This window comes from Micropterus dolomieu, linkage group LG06, assembly GCF_021292245.1.
Source record: "Micropterus dolomieu isolate WLL.071019.BEF.003 ecotype Adirondacks linkage group LG06, ASM2129224v1, whole genome shotgun sequence".
Lineage (NCBI taxonomy): Eukaryota > Metazoa > Chordata > Actinopteri > Centrarchiformes > Centrarchidae > Micropterus > Micropterus dolomieu.
The window spans coordinates 12,506,374-12,529,530 of record NC_060155.1 but is presented as its reverse complement, the minus strand read 5'-3'; the positions used below and the strand labels follow the sequence as shown (position 1 = coordinate 12,529,530).

At 39.9% G+C, this 23,157-nt stretch overlaps 1 protein-coding gene across 29 annotated transcripts in view; it reads left to right on the top strand.

Moving 5' to 3' along the window:
- obscnb (obscurin, cytoskeletal calmodulin and titin-interacting RhoGEF b) overlaps positions 1 to 23,157 on the top strand; it is a 64,497-nt gene that overhangs the window by 3,700 nt on the left and 37,640 nt on the right. For 23 of the 29 annotated variants that reach the window (XM_046051763.1, XM_046051758.1, XM_046051750.1 and 20 more), the window contains exons 3-40: positions 1,478 to 1,747; positions 1,869 to 2,129; positions 2,895 to 3,200; positions 3,290 to 3,556; positions 3,724 to 3,830; positions 4,067 to 4,235; positions 4,775 to 5,050; positions 5,141 to 5,422; positions 5,613 to 5,888; positions 6,010 to 6,291; positions 7,131 to 7,424; positions 7,807 to 8,088; positions 8,292 to 8,567; positions 8,658 to 8,930; positions 9,032 to 9,298; positions 9,383 to 9,652; positions 9,759 to 10,025; positions 10,212 to 10,478; positions 10,584 to 10,696; positions 10,800 to 10,953; positions 11,063 to 11,224; positions 11,332 to 11,436; positions 12,404 to 12,670; positions 14,085 to 14,354; positions 14,482 to 14,748; positions 14,881 to 15,147; positions 15,319 to 15,585; positions 15,689 to 15,958; positions 16,049 to 16,318; positions 16,508 to 16,774; positions 17,888 to 18,154; positions 18,424 to 18,690; positions 18,907 to 19,173; positions 19,396 to 19,662; positions 19,908 to 20,174; positions 21,748 to 22,014; positions 22,374 to 22,640; positions 23,000 to 23,148. In XM_046051763.1, the coding sequence (XP_045907719.1) occupies positions 1,478 to 1,747; positions 1,869 to 2,129; positions 2,895 to 3,200; positions 3,290 to 3,556; positions 3,724 to 3,830; positions 4,067 to 4,235; positions 4,775 to 5,050; positions 5,141 to 5,422; positions 5,613 to 5,888; positions 6,010 to 6,291; positions 7,131 to 7,424; positions 7,807 to 8,088; positions 8,292 to 8,567; positions 8,658 to 8,930; positions 9,032 to 9,298; positions 9,383 to 9,652; positions 9,759 to 10,025; positions 10,212 to 10,478; positions 10,584 to 10,696; positions 10,800 to 10,953; positions 11,063 to 11,224; positions 11,332 to 11,436; positions 12,404 to 12,670; positions 14,085 to 14,354; positions 14,482 to 14,748; positions 14,881 to 15,147; positions 15,319 to 15,585; positions 15,689 to 15,958; positions 16,049 to 16,318; positions 16,508 to 16,774; positions 17,888 to 18,154; positions 18,424 to 18,690; positions 18,907 to 19,173; positions 19,396 to 19,662; positions 19,908 to 20,174; positions 21,748 to 22,014; positions 22,374 to 22,640; positions 23,000 to 23,148 (9,389 nt within the window). The remainder of the gene's footprint in view (positions 1 to 1,477; positions 1,748 to 1,868; positions 2,130 to 2,894; positions 3,201 to 3,289; positions 3,557 to 3,723; positions 3,831 to 4,066; positions 4,236 to 4,774; positions 5,051 to 5,140; positions 5,423 to 5,612; positions 5,889 to 6,009; positions 6,292 to 7,130; positions 7,425 to 7,806; positions 8,089 to 8,291; positions 8,568 to 8,657; positions 8,931 to 9,031; positions 9,299 to 9,382; positions 9,653 to 9,758; positions 10,026 to 10,211; positions 10,479 to 10,583; positions 10,697 to 10,799; positions 10,954 to 11,062; positions 11,225 to 11,331; positions 11,437 to 12,403; positions 12,671 to 14,084; positions 14,355 to 14,481; positions 14,749 to 14,880; positions 15,148 to 15,318; positions 15,586 to 15,688; positions 15,959 to 16,048; positions 16,319 to 16,507; positions 16,775 to 17,887; positions 18,155 to 18,423; positions 18,691 to 18,906; positions 19,174 to 19,395; positions 19,663 to 19,907; positions 20,175 to 21,747; positions 22,015 to 22,373; positions 22,641 to 22,999; positions 23,149 to 23,157) is intronic. The other 6 variants (XM_046051764.1, XM_046051760.1, XM_046051765.1 and 3 more) reach the window with 4 other exon arrangements.

The following is a 23,157-nucleotide window of genomic DNA, read 5'->3' as shown; positions in this document are numbered from 1 at the left end:
CTGTCTGTTGTTGTTGCAAGAAAATGGATAGTTCTGATGTTTGCCTTGCAGTTTGCTAGTTTGCTGGATTTAAAGGGAACATTTGCAATATTCACAATAAATAAAAAAATATTGGTAATGAAAACAACAAATACAGTTCACAACTACTGACACTGAATTGTCTGGACAAAAAAAGTTGGCCAAATATCACCAAAATAGACAACACACTTTGTGTAACATTAAATTTAACAACATTATGTTGGATTATCATACATCACATAGAAATGAAAAGTGGGGTCCTGGCGCAAATACAAGTCGGTCACATTCCTGGGAAGATAAGCTACCAAGCACTTATACATTGTAATACTAAGGAACAAAGTAAATAACTGTTAAGGGTTGTTAAAGTTTAGTATGTAGGCCTACTCTATGTTGTCAACGGCTCTGACTAAATTACAAGTTGAGATTCAGTTTTCAGCCAAACTGTATCTCACCAACTTGTACTCTCTGAAGTGTATGTCCAGTGTTTTTGTGCAACCTCATATTTCTCCAAGTAAAAATAGTCAATTGCCAAGCTGAAAACAGCTCACTTGTCGTTTGGAAGGTACATAACAGGAAACATTGTAAATATTACATTTATTTTAGATACCTTTTAGAGTGATTTACTGAACCCAGTGGACTTCACCCATAACTCAGAGTGGAGTTCCACATGTTTCAACACTTGATTCCTAAAGTTAAAACAGTTGGCTGAGATCCCAAGTTGGTTATGGATATAGTTTGAAACTCTAACCCTCATTTGTGGTTCAAAGCACAGTAGGAAAACCGAGAAGTAGGGGATCCAACAAGTACAAGGTGTTCTCTGCAACATCCATTGAAATAGTGGATCTAGTAAGCACATTGAAACCTTAGTTCACATTAAAGTCATGTAAATTTAAACAGTAAAATCTTTTACAGGGATTGTATATTACAGTATTTGTATATTTTTGCTCATTATCTTTAGAAATAATTATAATTACTAGAATTTCCTAGAGCATGCTGAAAGTTTTTTTGAATGATTTCTTACCTTCCAGGTAATGATTATTTAATTATAATATAATAATAAACTTTTGTTTTTTTATAGAGCATTTATCAAAACAAAGTACAAAGCGCATCACAGAGACACAGAGAAAGATGATACTATCAACCAAGGTATTATAGTTGATTACCAAAATAGCTTTTATTTAATTAAATAAAAAAAAATAAAAAATCTAAACATGAAAATACGTAATGAAAAGAATAATGTCAGTGCTAAGTTTCCTTAAATACACAACATCATAAAGATTTAATGTCCAAAGGGATGGATTATCTCTCAAACAAGTTTGATTTTAACATTGCCCTAGGCTAAACTACACCTAAGTCATGGGGAAATTAATATAGAAAGTTTGGAAAATGGTTGACAGTACATATGCAAAAACCATAAGGTTGTGTAACCTGAAGATTCTGTTATTTCTCATTGTGTCAGAACCTAAGGTGCCATTCAAGAGGAAGCTTCAGGACGTGGAGGTGCAAGAGAAAATGTCAGCCATGCTGATGTGCGAGGTGCCTCTTAGTGCCACCCAGGCCAACTGGTTCATGGAGGAAACACGGCTGGAGCAAAATACCAAATATCGCATGGAGCAGGAAGGCACACTACGTTGTCTCACCATACACAATGTCACCACTAATGACGATGGTGTTTATATCTGCGAGATGAAAGAGGGCAGTCGCACTGTGGCTGAGCTCACTGTCCTGGGTATGGTTGAGTTATTATTTCTTGTTAAATATTATGTGCCATCATTACAGTGCTATTATCAAGAGTAATTGTGAACTGAATGCTTTTTTTAACGTAAAGTCTACTTCCTCTCAAATCCCAGGCAACATTACAAAGAAGCTTCCTCGGAGGACAATAGTTCCTGTCAGTGACACTGTCATCTTTTGCGTGGAGCTGGAGCATCCCTGCCCGGACGCCTACTGGACCCGTAAAGGCGAAAAGCTGAAGGAAGATTCCCGTATTTCCATTGCCTGCACGCTCAGACAGTACACACTCACAATTAGAGATTGCCAGGCAGAAGACTCCGGAGAAGTGGCCTTTGTGGCAGGAGACTGCAAGACTTCCACTCGATTCTCTGTCACTGGTGAGGATGACGCCTAATTCACATTTATTGTATGTTCTGACCTGCTTGTATCATTTTCACAATGGCTTTAATGACAAAAAACAAACTTTACACAGTACTTTTTGGTAATTATCTTAATTGTGTTGCATTATTTTATTATTTTTTGTATTATTTTTATGTTCTCTTGAAGCAAAATATGAAATAGTTAATGGGATGCACAAAATAATTGTAGCAAAATAATATAATGAATCGTATTGTATTATAAATACCCCATGTAAAGCACTTAACTCTGATGTAACTTGTGCAATTACAAACACAACTACAAAGGTTGGTTGCCAAATAGCAACACTTATTAAATGTAATAGAAGAATAAAAATCAGTAATTTCATATACAAGTTGTACAGTGGAGATGGGATCAGCTTTGTTTTCACCTCCAAATAGATGATGAAACAGTGTCATAAAACATAGATTCTCTTCAGGATGCTTATAGTCGTGTTTTGAAATGGATTGGTCTCTAACCATATTCGAACACAGGCTTTTAAACTTAGACTATATGGCTTTGGAGTGCCTTGGGTTTGTCTCCCTTAAATTGTAAAAAAAAAAAGGGTTAAGCTGGACTGGTTTAAAACCTGATCTAAACAATTCATACAACATGTAATTAAGCTAGTAAACAAGATATTATTATAACTGACAAGAATCGTCAGCATCTGTAAATGTAGAAACACTCAACAGAATCACTCAATGCTCCACTGATCTTATAAACAATAGTCACTCTTTCTGCTCTAGCTGCAAGGAAGCATCCTCCCGATCCCCCAGTCGATGCTGTGGTGCAGAACAAGACTGAATCATCCATCACCATTCAGTGGTCTCCTCCTGATAGCGACCGCCCTGTGCCCATCAAGGGCTACATTGTGGAGAAGAGAAAGGTTGGTGCTCAGACATGGCAGAGGTGCAATGCTGGAGAAACCATTGTTTCAACAGAGATCACCATCTGCAACTTCACCGAAGAAGCCAGCTACCAATTCCGTATCTCTGCTATGAATGACTTTGGCCAGAGTCCCTACCTGGAGGTGCCTGGAAGCTTCTACCTAGGTAAGACTGATGTCTCTGTGACATGTGTCAGTCATGGCTATGTGCTGTTGTGTGCATTCAAGTGCTATTTTCTCATGTCTGGTCTCCAGAACCCATTGCTGAAATCAGGAAAGGTCTGATGAACAGCACTGCTATCATTGGTGAGGAGTTCTCTATCTCCGTGGAGCTGTCTGCTGTTTGTTCTGGCTTCTGGTCTCTAAATGGCCGCCTCCTGCGCAGTGGCGCCGACTACCTCATCACCAGGTCCAAGAACACACATACTCTGCTCATCCGTGTCGTGACCATGGAAATGAACGGAACTGAAGTGAAGTTTGTGGGTGGAGGCTCGCAAAGCACTTGCATCCTATCTGTGAAGGGTACGCACGCATAGCCATTTAAAAGAAAATGCTCTATATCATATTAATATATTGTAGTGCATAAGCTTTCTTAGCCTTGTTTTTAATTGAAGGCCATTGTTTTTTTCTGTAATTTTTTGTTCAAAGCAAATCAATAATGCCTTCTTACTCGACAACTGTATTTTTAGTTCCTCCTGTTAGGTTCACTAACAAGTCAGATCTGCTGGAGGTGATCACCTGCAGTGCCCAAGCCACTGCTCAGCTGACTGCTGAGGTGTCGGATTATGATGCACAGGTTTGTGATGGGATCATACATCATTTCCAGCTTTACTTTTATTTTAAATTTTATGTTACTGTTACCCAGAATAGTCTTCAAAGGAGACACTTTTGTATTTGAGTACTCTAACTTGGTAACACTGAAGTAACAGTAGTTCTACTTGACTGGATCAGTCAGCAAGTACTCTTTTAACCCTTGCTTTTACTTCACCATGCCTATTTTGGTAAAACTGTTTACTGTGTTTGTTTCTTTAGGTGGTTTGGATGAGGAATGGGCGGGAGGTGAAAATGGGAAAAAAGTATGAATATGTGATCGTGGACCGCAAGAGGATCCTGATGGTACACAATGTTACAGAGGAAGACGTGGGCATCTACGAGTGTGTTTTAGCTGACGACAGAATGCCCCTGAAGCTCACCCTTAAAGGTACGCTCATCAAAATCATTGCTATGTACAGTTTTACAGTTTGACCTAAACACAGAGCAAAGTCAACAGTCTGTCTAGAATGGAGTGTTTTCTTCTCGGTGCAACACTGATTTCGAAATAGGAACTGGCCTCAGTGTGTGCAACAAGCCAACGTAATGTAGGCAGTTTGTCTCAAACCATGTGGCATACTGAAATGTGATCTGCTCTGATGCCTGCTAGCATTTGCTTATTAGCTGTCAAGTCAAGTGTTACTGTGCTACCCCAACTCATGCTCTTCCTACACATGAGCACTGATGTGCTGTCACATGAAAAGATATAATCAAATATTTACAAAAATGTGAGGGGTGAACTTACTTTTGTGAGATAGTGTACATTTCATATATCAGAAGGATTTTAATTAATGTCTTAAATATTTTACGTGTACTACTCAATAATACTACATCACTGATATTTATTTGTATGAAAACACAAAAACATTTATTACAATTGAAATGTCATTAATTAAAAACATGCTCAATTTATATCTCTTTTTCTGTAAGATGAACCTGCCAAGTTCCTGAACAAAGCCAGAGGTCCCATGGGTTTGTCATCGTTACTTAAAGGAGATCTTGAGCTGAGCTGTGAGGTATCTCCTGCCAGTGCGGCCGTTGTGTGGAGAAAAGATCAAGTGGAGCTCACTGAGGACCAAAGAGTTACCTTCATCTCCAAAGGGACTCAAAGGAAACTCATCATCAAGCATGCCAAGAAAAGTGATGAAGGACATTACTCCTGTGAGACAGCAGCAGACAAAGTCACATTCCAGGTCAAGATAAAAGGTAAGACTATCATGCTTTTGTAGTACCATTCAACACTTGACTGCACATCACAGATATACTGTACTTTTCCTCACCTTATGTTTTTCTCAGAAACTCAAGCCGTAGCTGCCTTCTCCAACAAGGAGTCGGTCCAGAAAGAGGTAAAAGCGACTCTCTCCCAGAAAGCCACTCTTAGTTGCAATGTCTCGGATAGTAAGACAGAGGTGAAATGGTACAAGGATGGCAAGTTGTTGGTATCCAGTAGGACGATTTACTCAGAAGTAAAAGGCAGTACTCGTCAGCTGGTGATAGAAAAGGTGGAGAAGAGTGATGCTGGAGAGTATACATGCGAAGCTGGAGGGGATAAGCTGGTCTTCAACATATTTGTGTCAGGTAGGGCTGCTTGATTTGTTAATTCATATATAGAATTTAACAAATATTTTCAGTTTTATACGGTTAATATAAATGATGGGGTTTGCCTGGGAGACTAAATCATTCATTTTTAATATAGCTGCCCTGAAGAATGTTTCAATTAGATGTCTCTAGTATGTAACACTGTATTTGTCATTGATGTTATCCTCAGAGGCCCAGTCAGCTTTCTTTAACAAGGAGTCTGTCCAGAAGGACGTGAAAGCTACTCTCTCCCAGAAAGCCACTCTGAGCTGTGAGGTAGCTGATACCAAGACAGAGGTGAAATGGTACAAGGATGGCAAGATGCTGACCTCCAGCAAGACCATCCATACTGAGTCAAAGGGCAAGAGTCGCCAGCTGGTGATCGACAGCGTAGAGAAAAAGGATGCTGGAGAGTACCTCTGTGAGGCTGGGACTGAGAAGCTGGCCTTCAAACTCCTGGTAGCAGGTAGGGAAAAGGACTGAACAGGCTTACAGTATTTCTGTTGACTGATGCAGTTGTTAACAAATAACATACAATGGACAGAGAGAAACGTTTCTGTCATCCACATTCATGGTCTCTTTCACAGACACACAACTCCAGTCTGCATTCTCTAACAAGGAGTCTGTCCAGAAGGACGTGAAAGCTACTCTCTCCCAGAAAGCCACTCTGAGCTGTGAAGTAGCTGATACCAAGACAGAGGTGAAATGGTACAAGGATGGCAAACTGCTGACCTCCAGCAAGACAATACATGCAGAGTCAAAGGGCAAGAGTCGCCAGCTGGTCATAGACAGTGTTGAAAAGAAGGATGCTGGAGAGTACCTCTGTGAGGCTGGGACTGAGAAGCTGCTGTTTAAAGTACACGTGGAAGGTAAGGAGAATGCAGCACATTTCATAAATACCAAATTGAGATGATGAAATCCTACATGTTGTTGTTACTTGTTGGTACGCCATTCAAAAAAATCTAGCATGTAAAACATAAAGATTACTGTAGATGCATTTTAGTTTCATACAAGGGTAACTGCATTGTAATAAACACAAAAGGCTGTAACTGATTCTTATTAGATAATGTTTAGAAACAATTGTTTCTGCTAGCTTTTTTTTATAAAAAAGATAAAAAAGACATTTACTGTGTGAAACTGGTGGCTATATACTGTTTTCTATTTGTGTCTGTGGTCTCCTCTGATTTGTGATTGTAAATGTCAAATTGAGTTTGGCTGCATTGTTGGTTGCTTCAGTTATGAGATAGTTGGCATGCTATGCTCAGTCATGTATAGTCCAGCACTGACTTGGAGTCTCAGTGGAAATTATGCAAATATTTTGGGTTTTGCTGCCTCTACCCATTGCTGAGCGTCATGCTTTGATTTCTTGTAGCATTTGTTTGCTGAGGCAGCTCTGGTGTCTTGTGGCTCTGTTGTTTGTCAGTTCCTGGTCACTGATCTGGCCTTTTTTATTTCTAAATGAGTTGTTTTTTATCTACTAATTGTGCCTGTCTGTGGCAACTTGCAGTTACACAATTTGCTTTTGCTTTATGACTGCAAAGTGCAATGTCTCCCTCAATTTCACATGCTGTTACAGAGCTTATTACTTTGTGCACTGCACCTGCAAGGTCTGTTTGCTTTTGTGCAGTGAAGTCAAAGCTTTGTCTGTGGTGTGGTGTCGAGTCCTTTTTGTATAGGTAATAGTACTCTTCACCACATTCCTTTACAGTTACTTCTACAGAAATCCAGGCTAAATCCGCTTTCCTCAACAAAGAGTCTGTTCAGAGGGAAGTGAAAGCTACTCTCTCCCAGAAAGCCACCCTGAGCTGTGAGGTAGTTGATAACAAGACAGACGCGAAATGGTACAAGGATGGCAAGCTGCTGACTTCCAGCAAGACCATACATGCAGAGTCAAAGGGCAAGATTCGTCAACTGGTGATCGACAGCGTAGAGAAGAAAGACATTGGAGAGTACATCTGTGAAGTTGGAACTGAAAAATTGTCATTTAAAGTGCAGGCAACAGGTATGAGGAATCCATTGGAGTAGTGTATGTGATTTGTGTGTTTTTAGTTTAAAGCTGAATCTCTGCTTGGCTCACAATTTTGGGTGAAGTAGACCAAAAACAGCTCCAGTGGACGATTTCAACTTTAAGTTTTGCTTAACCACTGTTCTGGGTTGAATGTTGTAGAATGTTGGAATCACAAATATTTGCATTGTTCTTGATTTTAGTATTATTTACAGTATGTAACTAAATACAGTTTGCTGCTCTTGGCGGCACATCAGTCCATTTTATTTGATGTTACAAGCAATTTTCCTGCTTATATTTTGGATTGTATCATACTGAAACAGTAGTTCACAAAAGCGCGGGGGCAATGCCATGACATTCTCTATTAATACTTTTGCAGAGATCCAACTGAAGTCAGCCTTCTCTAACAAGGAGTCAGTCCAGAAGGAGGTGAAAGCCACTCTCTCCCAGAAAGCCACTCTAAGCTGTGAGGTAGCTGATACCAAGACAGAGGTGAAATGGTACAAGGATGGCAAACTGCTGACCTCCAGCAAGACCATCCATGCAGAGTCAAAGGGCAAGAGTCGCCAGCTGGTGATTGACAGTGTGGAGAAGAAGGATGCTGGAGAGTACATCTGTGAGGCTGGGACTGAGAAGCTGGCTTTTAAGATACAGGTGGCAGGTACGAGTAATACAATGTCGCTAGTATTTTCGGAAGTCTATAAAAGTGAATTGAATTTGTCTTATTTGATTTGTAGCAGTGTTTGTTGATTTTTTTCTACTTTCTTCCCCTGGTTTGCATTCAATCATCTGTCTTTTCATGCTTTCCGGGGTAGACTGATATGATGCGTTTGTTTACATCACATTTTTCATTTTGCTCCGCAGAAGCCCCACCTGGCTTCTCTAATAAGGAGTCTGTCCAGAAGGAGGTGAAAGCTACTCTCTCGCAGAAAGCCACCCTGAGCTGTGAGGTGTCTGATTCCAGGAGCGAGGTGAAGTGGTACAAGGATGGCAAGCTGTTGACTTCCAGCAAAGCAGTCCACACAGAGACAAAGGGCAAGCTTCGTGAGCTGGTGATAGAAAAAATGGAGAAAAAAGATGCTGGAGAGTACACATGTGAGGCTGGAATGGAGAAGCTGGTGTTTAAGCTGCAGAGTACAGGTGAAATATATTTCAAATAAAATTAATTTTGTCAAATGATTGATAATTCTCTGCACAACGCTCTGAAAAGACACTCTTACTTCTCTTTAGATGCAGCTGTCAAGTTCCAGAAGAAGCTTGTCAAGGACACATGTATTGTTCAAGCAAGTAAAAACATTGTTTTGACCACTGAGCTGACCGCAGAGAGTGGTAGTGTGAAGTGGTTTAGAGATGGTGTGGAGCTCAAGGAGGGCAGCAAGTATGAAATGAAAAAAGATGGCCTTTCTCGTACCCTGATAGTAAAATCCACCGAATCCAAAGACAGTGGATCATACTCCTGTCAAACTGCTGACGACAAGCTGGAGTTCAAAGTTCAAGTTAAAGGCAAGGCATAGAATTGTTTATAACAATTTGAAAATTGCTGTACAGACCTCTTCAGATGCAATATTTTGTTTTGATGTCTACCTCCCATGTTTTCATTTCAGATTCAGCCTTAAAGTTTGTTGTCCCTTTGAAACCTGCTACCGTGGAGTTGGGAGGTACACTAAGCCTGGTGTGTGAACTAAATCAAGCCTCAGGAGATGTTGTCTGGCAGCATGATGGTCATGAGATTAAACCTGGAGGCAGGTACTGTGTCAGGACAGATGGTGCAAAGCGGGTTCTCTCTGTGACTGGCATGACTAAAGAAGATGAAGGAGAATACAGCTGTGGCTGTAGAAATGACAAGACCTCTGTTAAAGTGTCCTCAAAAGGTAATGAATAATTTTGTGAATCAAAAAAACAGTTTACGGGTAGAAACTTTTTCAGTCTGCTTTGATGTGACTCGTTCCTTTCAGCACCCAGACTAGTGAGGCTGACCACCAAACTGAACAATGTGGCTGCAATGGAGGGAAAGGATGCCATTTTCAAGTGTGCTGTCAACCCAGCGGACGTCAGCATTAAATGGTTCCACAACAGTATACCCATCACTGCTGGGCCCAAGTATAAGATTGAGCATGGTGGCAGCAGTCACTCACTCACCATCACCTCTGTTAACCAAAAAGATGCTGGAGAGATTAGCGTTGACGCAGAAGGCAAAAGCTGCAACGCTACCCTACAAGTGCAACGTAAGAACATGCATTACTATCTCTATTCCCTTAAAATATTAGTTTTAAGTATGTTAAGTCATTTAATTTTCTTATTAACCTTGAGAATTCTTTGCTCCCCAATTAGATGAGCCTGTGACATTTAAGAAAAAGCTAGAAAACCTGACCGTGGAGGAGCAGAGTGAAGTGAAGCTGGAGGTGGAGCTCAGTAAGGCATCAGCCGAAGTGAGGTGGATGAAGAACAGTGTAGTGCTGCAGCCGGCAGGAAACATGGAGATTCGAGTAGACGGAGCTAAGCAGGCTCTGGTTTTCAAGAGTGTGACTTACGCTGACCGGGGCATCTACTCCTGTGAAACTCTGGATGACAAAACCCACGCCAAACTCAGTGTGGAGAGTAAGACTGATCCACAACTACATTTTTTTAACATGCCTTACACAGTATTTAATAACCTATCGTAACACTAAAAACAGAATGTCATTCTTCAGTAATGTTTGTTTGTTTGTATATACATTTTGAGTTACAAGCTAGGAAACTGTGATTGCATATTAACACTGAAATATTTCCTTCTCCTCCCCTCAGTGAAAAAGATCCAGGTAATAAAGGGCCTAACAGAAACCCAGGCGCATGAGACAGAGACAGTGACTCTTGAAGTAGAACTCAGCCAGGCTGATGTTGAAGGCTCCTGGACCAGGGATGGGGCCAAGTTAAAGTCAGGGGCGAACTGCCGTATCACAGCCCTTGGAAAAAAGCATGCCTTAACGTTGTCCAATCTCAAGAGGGAAGATGCAGGAACTATTGCTTTCCAAGCAGAAGGAGTACATTCTTCTGGCAAACTGATTGTCACAGGTAAGGACTGGTTCCGGCGTTACTAGGGTCTTGGCCAACCAAGCCCATTCTGCCACAAGAGTCACAGTCCAGTCACATTTTGACCAACGTGTGTTGATTCTACAGAACCTCCTGCTATGATCTCCAAGCCCATTATGGATGTCAGTGTGCCTGAGAAGGAGAAGGTTACCTTTGAATGTGAAGTGTCTCGAACAAATGCAGACGTTAAGTGGTTCAAGGTGAGAATTATTGTTGCAGTTACTGTCTACAGAGTAAAATAATACAATTAAAAATGTGTGAAGTACATTATGTAACATTTAAAATATATATATAAATCTGCAGAATGATGTGGAACTGAAACCAGGGAAAAACTTTGGCATTCATTCCTTGGGCCGAAAGCGCACTTTGGTCATCAACAAGTGCACCCCTGAAGATGCTGGCACTTACATCTGTCGCACTGCTGACGATAACACCTCTGCCAAGCTCACTGTTAATGGTAATTATGAGTAATGTCATGAAACACACAAATCGGTCAGGTACTATGTAGGGTACAGTTTAAACATTTCCAACATATAGAAACATCATCAAGATTTTTTTCCCCGCAGCCAGAGATGTTAAAATTGTTAAGAAGCTGGAGGATGTGGAGGTGATGGAGAAGGAGAGTGCTGCGTTCGTTTGTGAAATCTCACACGATGACGTGGACTACCAGTGGTACAAAGGAAGTATCAAACTCAAAGTCGGTGACAACATCAAGATGAGACAAGAGGGTAATGCCTCAGGGAAATTAGTAAATCAGTGTGATTGAACTACCTGTTTATTCATGCAAGATTTACCTAATATTTTATTACTACAAGCTGTCTATTTCTTATTCCAGGCAGAACCTATGTACTACTGTTTAAATCTGTTACCCCAGAAGATATGGGTGAGATTAAATTCACAGCTGAGAAGGCCTCTTCAACTGCAAAACTTAAAGTGAAAGGTAAACAAATATGCGGCATATATACTGTTATGTGAAATCACATAACCATGGATGTACTGTATATTGTTGCATGGATTAGCTAACCATTATGTTACAATGTTCAGATGTAGTTGCAAATGGATTGTTTCTGTTCATTATGACAAAAGTTGTTGCAAGTAATTGTTAAAAAAGACCTCTGCACATTTTAAACCTCATGTGTGTTTGCATTAAAACAAAAAATCTGGGTAATTTTATAAGCAGATCTCAACATTTCAACTGGTTTAGTGAGCCAAATGTAAAAGTTCACACTAAAGTTAGATGAAATGTTGTTTTGCTAAAAGAGTAAACAAAGTGCATCATTCTGACAATATTGGTGAGATAGAAAATCCAGTTGCAACTTGCATGTACATTGTTATGCCTCATTGAGGCCTGATGGCATAGGAAACACAACTAGCTGAGGTTCAGGATTTCTATCAAGGGGTTTTGTCATAACTTTCTTTCTTGACTGATCCACTAATTCTAGACATTTTGGGGTCATTTGATGATTGGAAATCTCCAGGGGTATGAGAAAAATTCTGTTACAGATTAGATAGCATATGTTGCTATCAGCTGACCATAAGCTGCTCTAAATTGCATCAACATGCACATGTTTTCTTGTTTCTATATGTTTGCAATCAAACAGCAACTTATATATAAACAAAAATGACTGGCACACAGTAATTCTTATTTAATGTAGTGCCTTTACAAGATTCTTGGTATCTGCTTTAGCTTTTGCAAAAAAATTAAATATTGGAATTGACCTCAAAAGCACATGTTCCGTTACATATTAGCTACATTTGCTTTGGCCGTAACATACTTTAATAATTAACATTACCTGTCCTATAGTGAGCTTAGGCAAGGGATTTGGTATGCCTTGGCAATAAGTGCCTTTAATCTTCCTTACACATACATGATAGTTTTGATTGATTCAGTGATATTGTTGCTATAGAGCTGCCTGTCAAGTTTGTGAAGAGACTCAGGGATAAGATAGCGATGTTTAAGCATCGTGGTCATCTTGAATGCCAAGTGTCACGTGCCAGCGCAAAGGTGAAGTGGTACAAGAACAAGTTGGAGATCCAACCCAGCAAGAAGTACGAGATCAAAAGTGAAGACGTGTACCGAAAACTCACCATTAACGATGTGGAGTCCGGAGATGAAGACACGTATACATGTGATGCCATTGATGACAAGACTTCCTGTAAACTACTTGTGGAAGGTAACATGATGGAAAGATGACAAAGATTGATTGTAAGCTTAGTGTCAGGTTTATCAAATGTAGAGCAGTTATGTATAGGACTGTATAAATATTCAAAATATTTACACAAAACAAGCCATCAGACTCCTTGTCAATGAGGTATCTATCTATCTATCTATCTATCTATCTATCTATCTATCTATCTGTCTATCCATTTTAGAGCAAGCCTGACCTACTAAATAAATTAACATACTAATTAATATTTAAAAAGGATTTATGCAAGTAAGAAATTAACAAAACTGTATTGCCACTGCAGGTGAAGTAACCCACGCAGGTGCTCAGGTTGACGTTTGGTGGCAAATACGTGAGGTCATAGTAAAGTCCATGGAAAACAAATAGGCCTTTTTCAAAGAAAATATTTGGACATGTCACAGTAGAAAAACAAAAGATGTAAAATAAATTTCATGATGGCTAAATTCCATTTAGCTGTCTTGGTTTCAGTGTATAGAGGCTTTAAGAAAGGACAAAAAAAGAATCCTTGCAGAATATTAACATTGGCCATTATTTGTACTGCATGAACAGTAATTGCTTGTCTATTATTTATATGATGACTTTTTACTTCAAAATGACTTTTTAAGTCAAATGTATCATTTCGAACACATCTTCAATATTAGAAATAGTGAATTATCACATTGGTTGCAGATAATATGAAAGATTGTTTGATTTAGCTGAAGCTCCCAAAAGAATACCCAATATGTAAAACACAGTTCATATTTAAGTTTTAAAACACAGACAGTGAGGATCATACAGAAGAATGGGAACATTTTAGTTCTCATTAACCACACAGTCCGTATAATAGAGCTAGAATGATAAATTGGTGTTAATGTCATCTAATAAGTAACAAAAAATTGCAGTACAGAAATGCCAAACTAGGTTTGAAGTAATTTAGAAAGTGACTCCATTATATAATTTGTCCAACATGAGTGCTAACAATTTATGTTTAAATGTCCCGTATGGTATGTACGTTGGTCACAACTGAAAAAAATAAGTCTGACGGATCCATAAGATTGTATTGTTTACATTATGTTACTACTGAACATTTTACAAAGGATTCTATGACCTTTAACAAATTGTTTCCTGTCCTCACTCATGTATTACTTATTTCAAACAAGGTTTAAGTTCCTGCAAGATGATTGTTACTACACAAGCACAATATTGGTTCTATATAACTAAAATTATCTATTGGATGCCTTTTCTTGATTTCTGACAACTAGTGCAGCCTTGGGCAAAAATAAATGGGATTTGTAATTCGATGTGGGTTTTTAAAAAGGCTAAACCATTTGTATGGTCCTTTACTATAAATTAATTACTTTTATTTTAAGGAATGATATAATTGACTTCTAACTAAATCATTCTCTTTTCATGATCCCTCCAGAGCAGTCCATTAGCATTGTGCGGGAGCTTAGTTCAGTAGAAGTGACAGAACCATTTGCAGCTGTTTTTGAAGTTGAAATCAGTGTGGAACTGGTGAAACCTCCAACATGGACTCTGAATGGAGTTGCTGTCCAGGAGAGCGCTGATGTTGAAATGGAGAAAGAGGGCACTATGCACCGTCTCACTTTCAAAAAGACCAAAGCATCCATGACAGGACCTGTGCAGTTTAGTGCTGGGAAGAGCAAATCTTTAGCCCAGCTCACAGTTAAAGGTAAATGGGTTGAATCATGATTATACAACAGTTGGCCACAGTTACTTAGGTACTGTGACTCTGTTGTTGATACATTTATTCAGAATCATTCAGCTGAGTCTAATTATATACTGTTTCTCACATTTAGAGCGTCCGCTTGAGATTGCAGAGCCCATCAAAGATGTGAAGGGGAAGGAGAAAAGCTCAGCCATTCTCTCCTGCAAATTCTCATCCTCTCCTAAAGAGGTTAAATGGTTCAAAGGTCAGGTACCTCTGGCAGCATCTGACAAGTATAACATGAAGCAAGATGCTACAAGGGCTCAACTTACCATTCAAAGGCTGACTGAGGAAGACAGTGGAGAGTACCGCTGTCAGTCTGGACCTGCTGAGACCAAAGGCTCACTTACTGTTGAAGGTCTAAACCTTTGAATACCACACAAAATTGAGTGCATTTTCTTATTTAAACCATCCCATAAAGCAGCTGTTTTATAATGGTTTAGGATTAAAGTGGTCTTCAAACTAAATCTGTCTTGTTTCTTCTGTACAGTGCGTGAAATCAAGATCACCAAGCACTTGGCTGACACAGAGGTTGATGAAGACAGCGATGCAGTGTTCACATGTGAGATTAACTATGTGGATGAAGAGGTACAGTGGCTTCTGAATGACAAGGTGCTCTTCACCAATGAAGTCAACACCATCGCTCATGAAGGGAAGGTTCACAAGCTCACACTGAAGAACTTGGCACCTCAGGATGGGGGGACTATCACCTTTCAAGTCCGTAAGGTGAAGGAGTCTGTGAAACTTAAGGTCAAAGGTAAGAATGGTCGTGCACTTCATTTATAAGGACACAAAATAAAAATGCAGGAAATCAGTCGTTTCAGCTACATGCTCTGAAGGATTTCTTACTCCAGTCCACCCAAAAGAGAACAAATGAGAACATAATATATACCTTCTGTCATTCTTTACTTTCTCAATTCCCCTCCAGAGAAGCGCGCTGTGTTCCTCAAGTCTCTAGATGACGTCATTGGCGAGGAGAAAGGCATGATAACTCTGGCGTGTGAGGCGTCCAAGCCCAGGGTTTCTCCCACATGGAGAAAAGAAGGTAAAGTCTTGAAGGCTGGACCAAAGTATGAGCTCCTTCACACAGGCAAGGCTTTGGGACTGATCATCAAAGACGTTACCAAAGAAGATGGTGGAGAGTATACTTGCGATCTTGGAACTGAGGTTTCTAAAGCCAAGGTCACTGTGAGAGGTTGGTACAGTCGTTTGGGAAATGCAGTTTTACAGTGTTAGCCATCATACAAATGGTATTGTTCGGCATCATCACCAACTTGTGCTTTCTGTCCCAAATCTAGAGATTGGCATTGGAATTACCAAATGGCTGAAGTCAGCTGAGGTGAATGAGGGAGAGACGTGTAGCTTTGAGTGCATCTTATCTCGTGAGAGCACAGAAGAGTGTTCCTGGACTCTTAATGGCCAAACCATTACAAATGGAGGTCGCTTTAAAGTCACCACTAAAGGACGCAAGTACATGCTGAACATAAAGGATGTGACTCCTGCTGATGCTGGAGAGGTGATCTTCAATATTAAAGACCTGAGCTCCAAAACAACCTTAACAGTTGAAGGTAAGCTACATACTATTTTTAAAGAGGCCTAGACAAAATAGCCAAAGTTAAAAGTATTAAAATAAACATGTTGTGATCCCTCCCCCCCAGGCAAAGCGTCATCCGTGTCAAAAGGACTACAGAGTGTCAGTGTTGTTCTAGGTGAAGATGCTGTGTTTACCTGTGAGGTAACTCAGGCTAGTTCCACTGTAAAGTGGGCCAAGGAAGGCAAAGCCATCAAAAAGAGCCAGAAGTATGACATTAGCCAAGATGATAAGGTCATGAAGCTGACCATCCATACTGTGTCTGCTCAAGACTCTGGAGAGTACAGTTGTGAAGTTGTTGGAGGTGCAACTACCAAAGCCAAGCTGGAAATCAGTGGTAAGACTGAGGATTCCATATTAACATACTTCGATCTTGCTACACTTTTCATCTTTTGACGGCGTTAGAGCATTTCAGATACTTATTTAGAGATTGTGGTAAAAAGCTAAGAACCAGGGCTGGGATTATCTTATTTTCTGATATCATAGTGTGCCTAAAATTGTAACAAGGGTTATTTTCTTTTTACAGAGCCGATCCATAAATTCACTAAAGCGCTGAAGGACAGCCAAGCAGAGGAGAAAGGCTCCGTGACCTTGCAATGTGAGACTGCACAAACCCCATCCACTGTGATATGGCTCAAAGGTCACACAGAGCTCGAGGCTGGAGGTCGATATGTGATGTCCCAGAAGGAGGGGGTCTTAACTCTCACTATCAAACATCTGGAGGAAAAAGACACCGATATCTACACTTGTGACGTGGGCACTGCCAAAAGCATGGCAAAGGTGACAGTAAATGGTAAGTACTTAAGTGTGTATGTATGCAAGTTTGAGGTAAGTTTTTGTCATGCAGAGCTGATTATTTTTATAAATTCAGTTTGAAGAGTTATTTGAATATTAAATGTCCTGTATGCCTTACTTTTGAAAGACACAAATTAATAATAAATATTGATATTGATAAATAATCATTACTTAGATGCTGCTAGCTATTTTTAAGAACATTTGTTAACATTAGCAGAACGGACCCTCAATATCTGACATCTGAAATTGAATATTTAGAAGGATTAACCTGTGAGAATTCCACATTTAATGTATTTTGTAAGTTTTTTGTGATTAGTGAGATGAATGATGTGTTGACTTGACTCATAGTTTGGTTTGGTTTTGCTTTGGCTAGTTAGTGGTGGTAGTTGAAAAAACAAATATTTTGAAGCAGAATCTGCTACATTGTGTCAGTCCTATTGATCTTCCAGATGTGCAGTGCAAATTGTAAAGAATGTGTTAAGATAGGATATGATATGAACATGAAGCCAATTTGATGATTATTCATGAGTAGTGGGGATGGGGTAGGATTAAATAAGCTTATGCTTCTTCCAATTCCTTTTCGGACAATATGTTTTTTGGTTTTGTTTTTTCTTCTATTTTTGATTTTCTTGTATTATCTTTTTCAGAATTGTTGTCAGTATTTTGGATTGTAAGAATCTGTTTTGCTCTTTTGTTTGGCACTACTATATCACATTTTTTCTCATGATTGAGAGGCTGTTTTTACATCCACAAATTGTGATGTCCATCAGCATGTCTTTTAAAGTGACCTGTTCCCAAATGCATTGCCTTGTTTTGAAAGGATTATGAACGGCATAAACGAATGTTTATTTTGTTGGTAATCCATAGTGCATTTCAAAAAGGATTTCATTATGTAGTATTGTAATGAGAGACTTTGTTTTTGTTTTTAGATAAAGTGCATAGTTGTAGTTCAACCTTCATCAAAAGGAACATCAGTCCAACTGTTAGACTAACGTTGGATAACTGGAGCACCTATCATCTTTGCCTCTAATCATTTTCTATCCTCCATCACAACCAAACAACATGCAACACCCTGTTTTACATAATCAAGTCATTCTTCATTTTATTATAGCCCTGCCTGCCAGTTTTAAAGAGAAGCTCAAGAACCAAGAGAAACAGCAAGGGGAGACTGTGACACTTTGCTGCAAGTTATCAAAACCTGCGACTGATGTTCAGTGGAAGAAGGGCTCTGAAATTGTCAAAGCTGGAGAGAAGTATGAGGTGAAGCAGGAGGACACCTCTTGTGAGCTTCAAATTAAGAATTTGAAGGTTGAAGATAGTGGAGACTATTCTTGCATGTGTGGAGACCAGAAGACATCTGCAACTGTGAAAGTCACCGGTATGGATTCATGAAGTCTTTTCGGCAATGCTTTGGAATGTTTTGTGTGTTTATCCACTCCATGGGCATTTTTAATCATGCTGATTTAGGTTCAACTGTTTATTTTTCTAGTTGTAAGGCTTTATTCAATTAGTTGTTTGATGGCAGCGCTCATATCTGTGATATTTTGGCTTTATTTTTGTACAGTGGGAGAGCTAGTGTTTTGTTAATACCTTTTAAAAACGATTTATTTCCCCTGATTGACAAGTAATGACAACTTGGTTGTGCAGCATTGCCGCCAACCTTCAAACAGAAGCTGGAGAGTCAGGAGGCTGAGGAGGGAGCCGACATTACTCTGTACTGTGAACTCTCTGAACCTGGAGTTCCAGTGGAGTGGAAGAAGGGAACACAGGTCCTGAAGTCTGGAGAAAAGTACCAGATGAAGCAGAAGGCCTCTGTGAATGAACTCCTGATCAACAAAGTGTTGCCAGAAGATAGTGGAGACTACAGCTGTGTGTGTGGAGACCAGAAGACCACAGCTAGCCTCAAGATCAAGGGTAGGAAGAGGATTTTCAAGTCAGTATATGTAGGGTTTTAAAAAAAATGTTTAGAGTAACTTTTTACATGTGTATATTTAGACATTTTTGTTTTAGATTCTACATGTCATTGTGGATTGCAACTTCTCTGTATTTATTTTTTTTTGTTTTATATATATTTTTCTGTTTTTTTGTCATGGCATGCCACTGACTTCTAACCAACTAATAAATGCTCAGCCCAACCAGTGACCTTCAAACAGAAGCTGGAGAGCCAGGAGGCTGAGGAGGGAGTCAACATTACTCTGCGTTGTGAGATCTCTAAACCTGGAGTTCCAGTGGAGTGGAAGAAGGGAACACAGGTCCTGAAGTCTGGAGAAAAGTACCAGATGAAGCAGAAGGCCTCTGTGAATGAACTCCTGATCAACAAAGTGTTGCCAGAAGACAGTGGGGACTACAGCTGTGTGTGTGGAGACCAGAAGACCAAAGCTAGCCTCAAGATCAAGGGTAGGAGGAAGATTTTCAAAGAGTCAGTCTGAGTACCATTTTTAAAAAATACTATAAAATAACTTTTTATATGTACATATTTAGACATGTTTGTTGTAGAGTCTACATGTCATGCTTGTGGATTGCAACTTCTCTGTATTTATTTTTTTTTGTTTTATATATATTTTTCTGTTTTTTTGTCATGGCATGCCACTGACTTCTAACCAACTAATAAATGCTCAGCCCAACCAGTGACCTTCAAAGAGAAGCTGGAGAGCCAGGAGGCTGAGGAGGGAGACAGTGTTACTCTGCGTTGTGAGATCTCTAAACCTGGAGTCCCAGTGGAGTGGAAGAAGGGAACACAGGTCCTGAAGTCTGGAGAAAAGTACCAGATGAAGCAGAAGGCCTCTGTGAATGAACTCCTGATCAACAAAGTGTTGCCAGAAGACAGTGGGGACTACAGCTGTGTGTGTGGAGACCAGAAGACCAAAGCTAGCCTCAAGATCAAGGGTAGGAGGAAGATTTTCAAAGAGTCAGTCTGAGTACCATTTTTAAAAAATACTATAAAATAACTTTTTATATGTACATATTTAGACATGTTTGTTGTGGAGTCTGCATGTTATCATGTAAGGCAAATTGTCAGTGCTTGCCTTTTGTGTTCTATGTTTGTTTTTGCACCATTTTATATATATATATTTTGTTATATTTTTTGTCATGGCATGCTACTGACTTCTAACCAACTAATAAATGCTCAGCCCAACCAGTGACCTTCAAACAGAAGCTGGAGAGCCAGGAGGCTGAGGAGGGAGACAGTGTTACTCTGTGTTGTGAGCTCTCTAAACCTGGAGTTCCAGTGGAGTGGAAGAAGGGAACACAGGTCCTGAAGTCTGGAGAAAAGTACCAGATGAAGCAGAAGGCCTCTGTGAATGAACTCCTGATCAACAAAGTGTTGCCAGAAGACAGTGGAGACTACAGCTGTGTGTGTGGAGACCAGAAGACCAAAGCTAGCCTCAAGATTAAGGGTAGGAGGATTAGTAGGTGACAAGTTTGTTTTTGGCAGGATCTCATCATTATTGTAATTTTTTGTTAAGTTTTTGAACAATTGAAAAATGGATTGTTGTACATATTATTATGTGCAATACATAAATCACATGCTTGCTTACTTTAATTTTCCTCTTTTGTTGATATTTTTAGATGTAAAGCAACAAACTTAGAAACAAAAACATTTACACTTTGCAGGCTTTAGATTATCCACACAGTGGAGCTGTACAGTTGTTGTCAGACCAGGTCTCCACACGCTAACCTGTCTTGCTTCTAGGAAGGTAAAATAATAGCAGCGACAATATAGAAATGCAGATGTGAAATGACATGTCACCACCCAAAGGCAAAGAATGTTATAGCTGCGTCAGTTATGACACTTCTGCCACCTGAAGACAATGAGTGTTATGGTTTTTTGTTATTTTTTTTATGATGTTAAATAGTCAAATTAAAACATAATTCATTTTATGGCTGTAAAACACCACAAACTCACCTTTGTTGTTCTTGAGAATACATTTATTATTTGACATATTTCTTTTTGTAAACATCTGTGACCTGTGGCTAATAAGCTTTTTCAGGCACTTTCCTACAGACAATTGAACCATAGTGTTTATTGTCACATTGCCAAAATTGTCGGTTGTTAAGTGGTACCTATTCTACAATAAACAACAGATATGTAAATGATTTCAATAAGTTTATAGTTAAGATATTCAAAACCAAATGTAAATGTAAATGCTCTGTATTTGTATAGCACCTTTCTAGTCTTCCGACCACTCAAAGCGCTGTTACACTACGTTGCATTCACCCATTTACACACATTCATACACTGAGCCTAAGTGCTCAAACAGAACACACACACATTCATGCACCGATGGACCAGCCATCGGGGGCAATGGGGGGTTCAGTGTCTTGCCCAAGCACACTTTGACATGGAGCCTGAAGGAGCCTGGGATTGAACCACCGATTAGTGGGCAACCTGCTTTACCTACTAAGCCACACACAGCATAATAAATCTCCGTTGCTGATCTTGTTAAGTCATTTTGTTTTGACCTCTTTAATCCACTCACTTCGCAGACAGAGGACACAACACTGTTGTGAGCTCTGTACTTTACCCAGTATTTAGCAGATGATATGCCCCAGTTCACACAACTCATACACTTTGTATGTTAAAAATGCTGAATAGAAAACCTCAACCATACAAACAGTCAGTAGCTATCATAAATAAAGGTCTGCCCTTGTAACACCCATTGCCTCCAAGTGGCCCTAGTGTTACAATTTCCTCAGCTATTGCCTTCCTTTCTGTAGATGGCACACATTGCCATGTCTAGATAATTAAATTTTAAACTTCTGCTGCTGTTACTCTTCTTGCCTGTAGGTGGCACATGTTAGGCTGGATCTGCAGGGCCACAAAAGCAGTGCTGAATCTGCTGGCAAAACAGCTCAACAATTAGGTGGTGCTGGCATGGCCTGGTAGCTGGTGCTTTGCACAAATGATAACATGTGTCTGTGTTTTTTCATATCTTGCAAGTGCTTATTAACCAGCTAATAAAATCTCAGCCCAACCAGTGACCTTCAAACAGAAGCTGGAGAGCCAGGAGGCTGAGGAGGGAGACAGTGTTACTCTGCGTTGTGAGATCTCTAAACCTGGAGTCCCAGTGGAGTGGAGGAAGGGAACACAGGTCCTGAAGTCTGGAGAAAAGTACGAGATGAAGCAGAAGGCCTCTGTGAATGAACTCCTGATCAACAAAGTGTTGCCAGAAGACAGTGGAGACTACAGCTGTGTGTGTGGAGACCAGAAGACCACAGCTAGCCTCAAGATCAAGGGTAGGAAGGATTTTCAAAGAGTCAGTCTGAGTAAAAAAAATGTTTTAATTATGTAAAATAGTTTTTTATATTTGGATTGGCGACCTGTCCAGGGTGTACCCTGCCTTTCGCCCGATGTCAGCTGGGATTGGCTCCATTCCCGCGACCCTGTACGCAGGATAAGCGGTTGACGATGGATGGATGGAGTTTTTTATATATACATGTTTAGACATGTTTGTTTTGGAGTATGCATGTCATCGTGAATCACAAATTGTCACGTGATTGTCTTTTGTGTTCTGTGTTTGTTTATGTACCATTTTTATAAATATATTTTATGTCATGGCATGCCACTGACTGCTAACCATCAAATAAATGCTCAGCCCAACCAGTAACCTTCAAACAGAAGCTGGAAAGTCAGGAGGCTGAGGAGGGAGCCAACATTACTCTGCGTTGTGAGATCTCTAAACCTGGAGTCCCAGTGGAGTGGAAGAAGGGAACACAGGTCCTGAAGTCTGGAGAAAAGTACCAGATGAAGCAGAAGGCCTCTGTGAATGAACTCCTGATCAACAAAGTGTTGCCAGAAGACAGTGGAGACTACAGCTGTGTGTGTGGAGACCAGAAGACCACAGCTAGCCTCAAGATCAAGGGTAGGAAGGATTTTCAAAGAGTCAGTCTGAGTAAAAAAAATGTTTTAATTATGTAAAATAGTTTTTTATATTTGGATTGGCGACCTGTCCAGGGTGTACCCTGCCTTTCGCCCGATGTCAGCTGGGATTGGCTCCATTCCCGCGACCCTGTACGCAGGATAAGCGGTTGACGATGGATGGATGGAGTTTTTTATATATACATGTTTAGACATGTTTGTTTTGGAGTATGCATGTCATCGTGAATCACAAATTGTCACGTGATTGTCTTTTGTGTTCTGTGTTTGTTTATGTACCATTTTTATAAATATATTTTATGTCATGGCATGCCACTGACTGCTAACCATCAAATAAATGCTCAGCCCAACCAGTAACCTTCAAACAGAAGCTGGAAAGTCAGGAGGCTGAGGAGGGAGCCAACATTACTCTGCGTTGTGAGATCTCTAAACCTGGAGTCCCAGTGGAGTGGAAGAAGGGAACACAGGTCCTGAAGTCTGGAGAAAAGTACCAGATGAAGCAG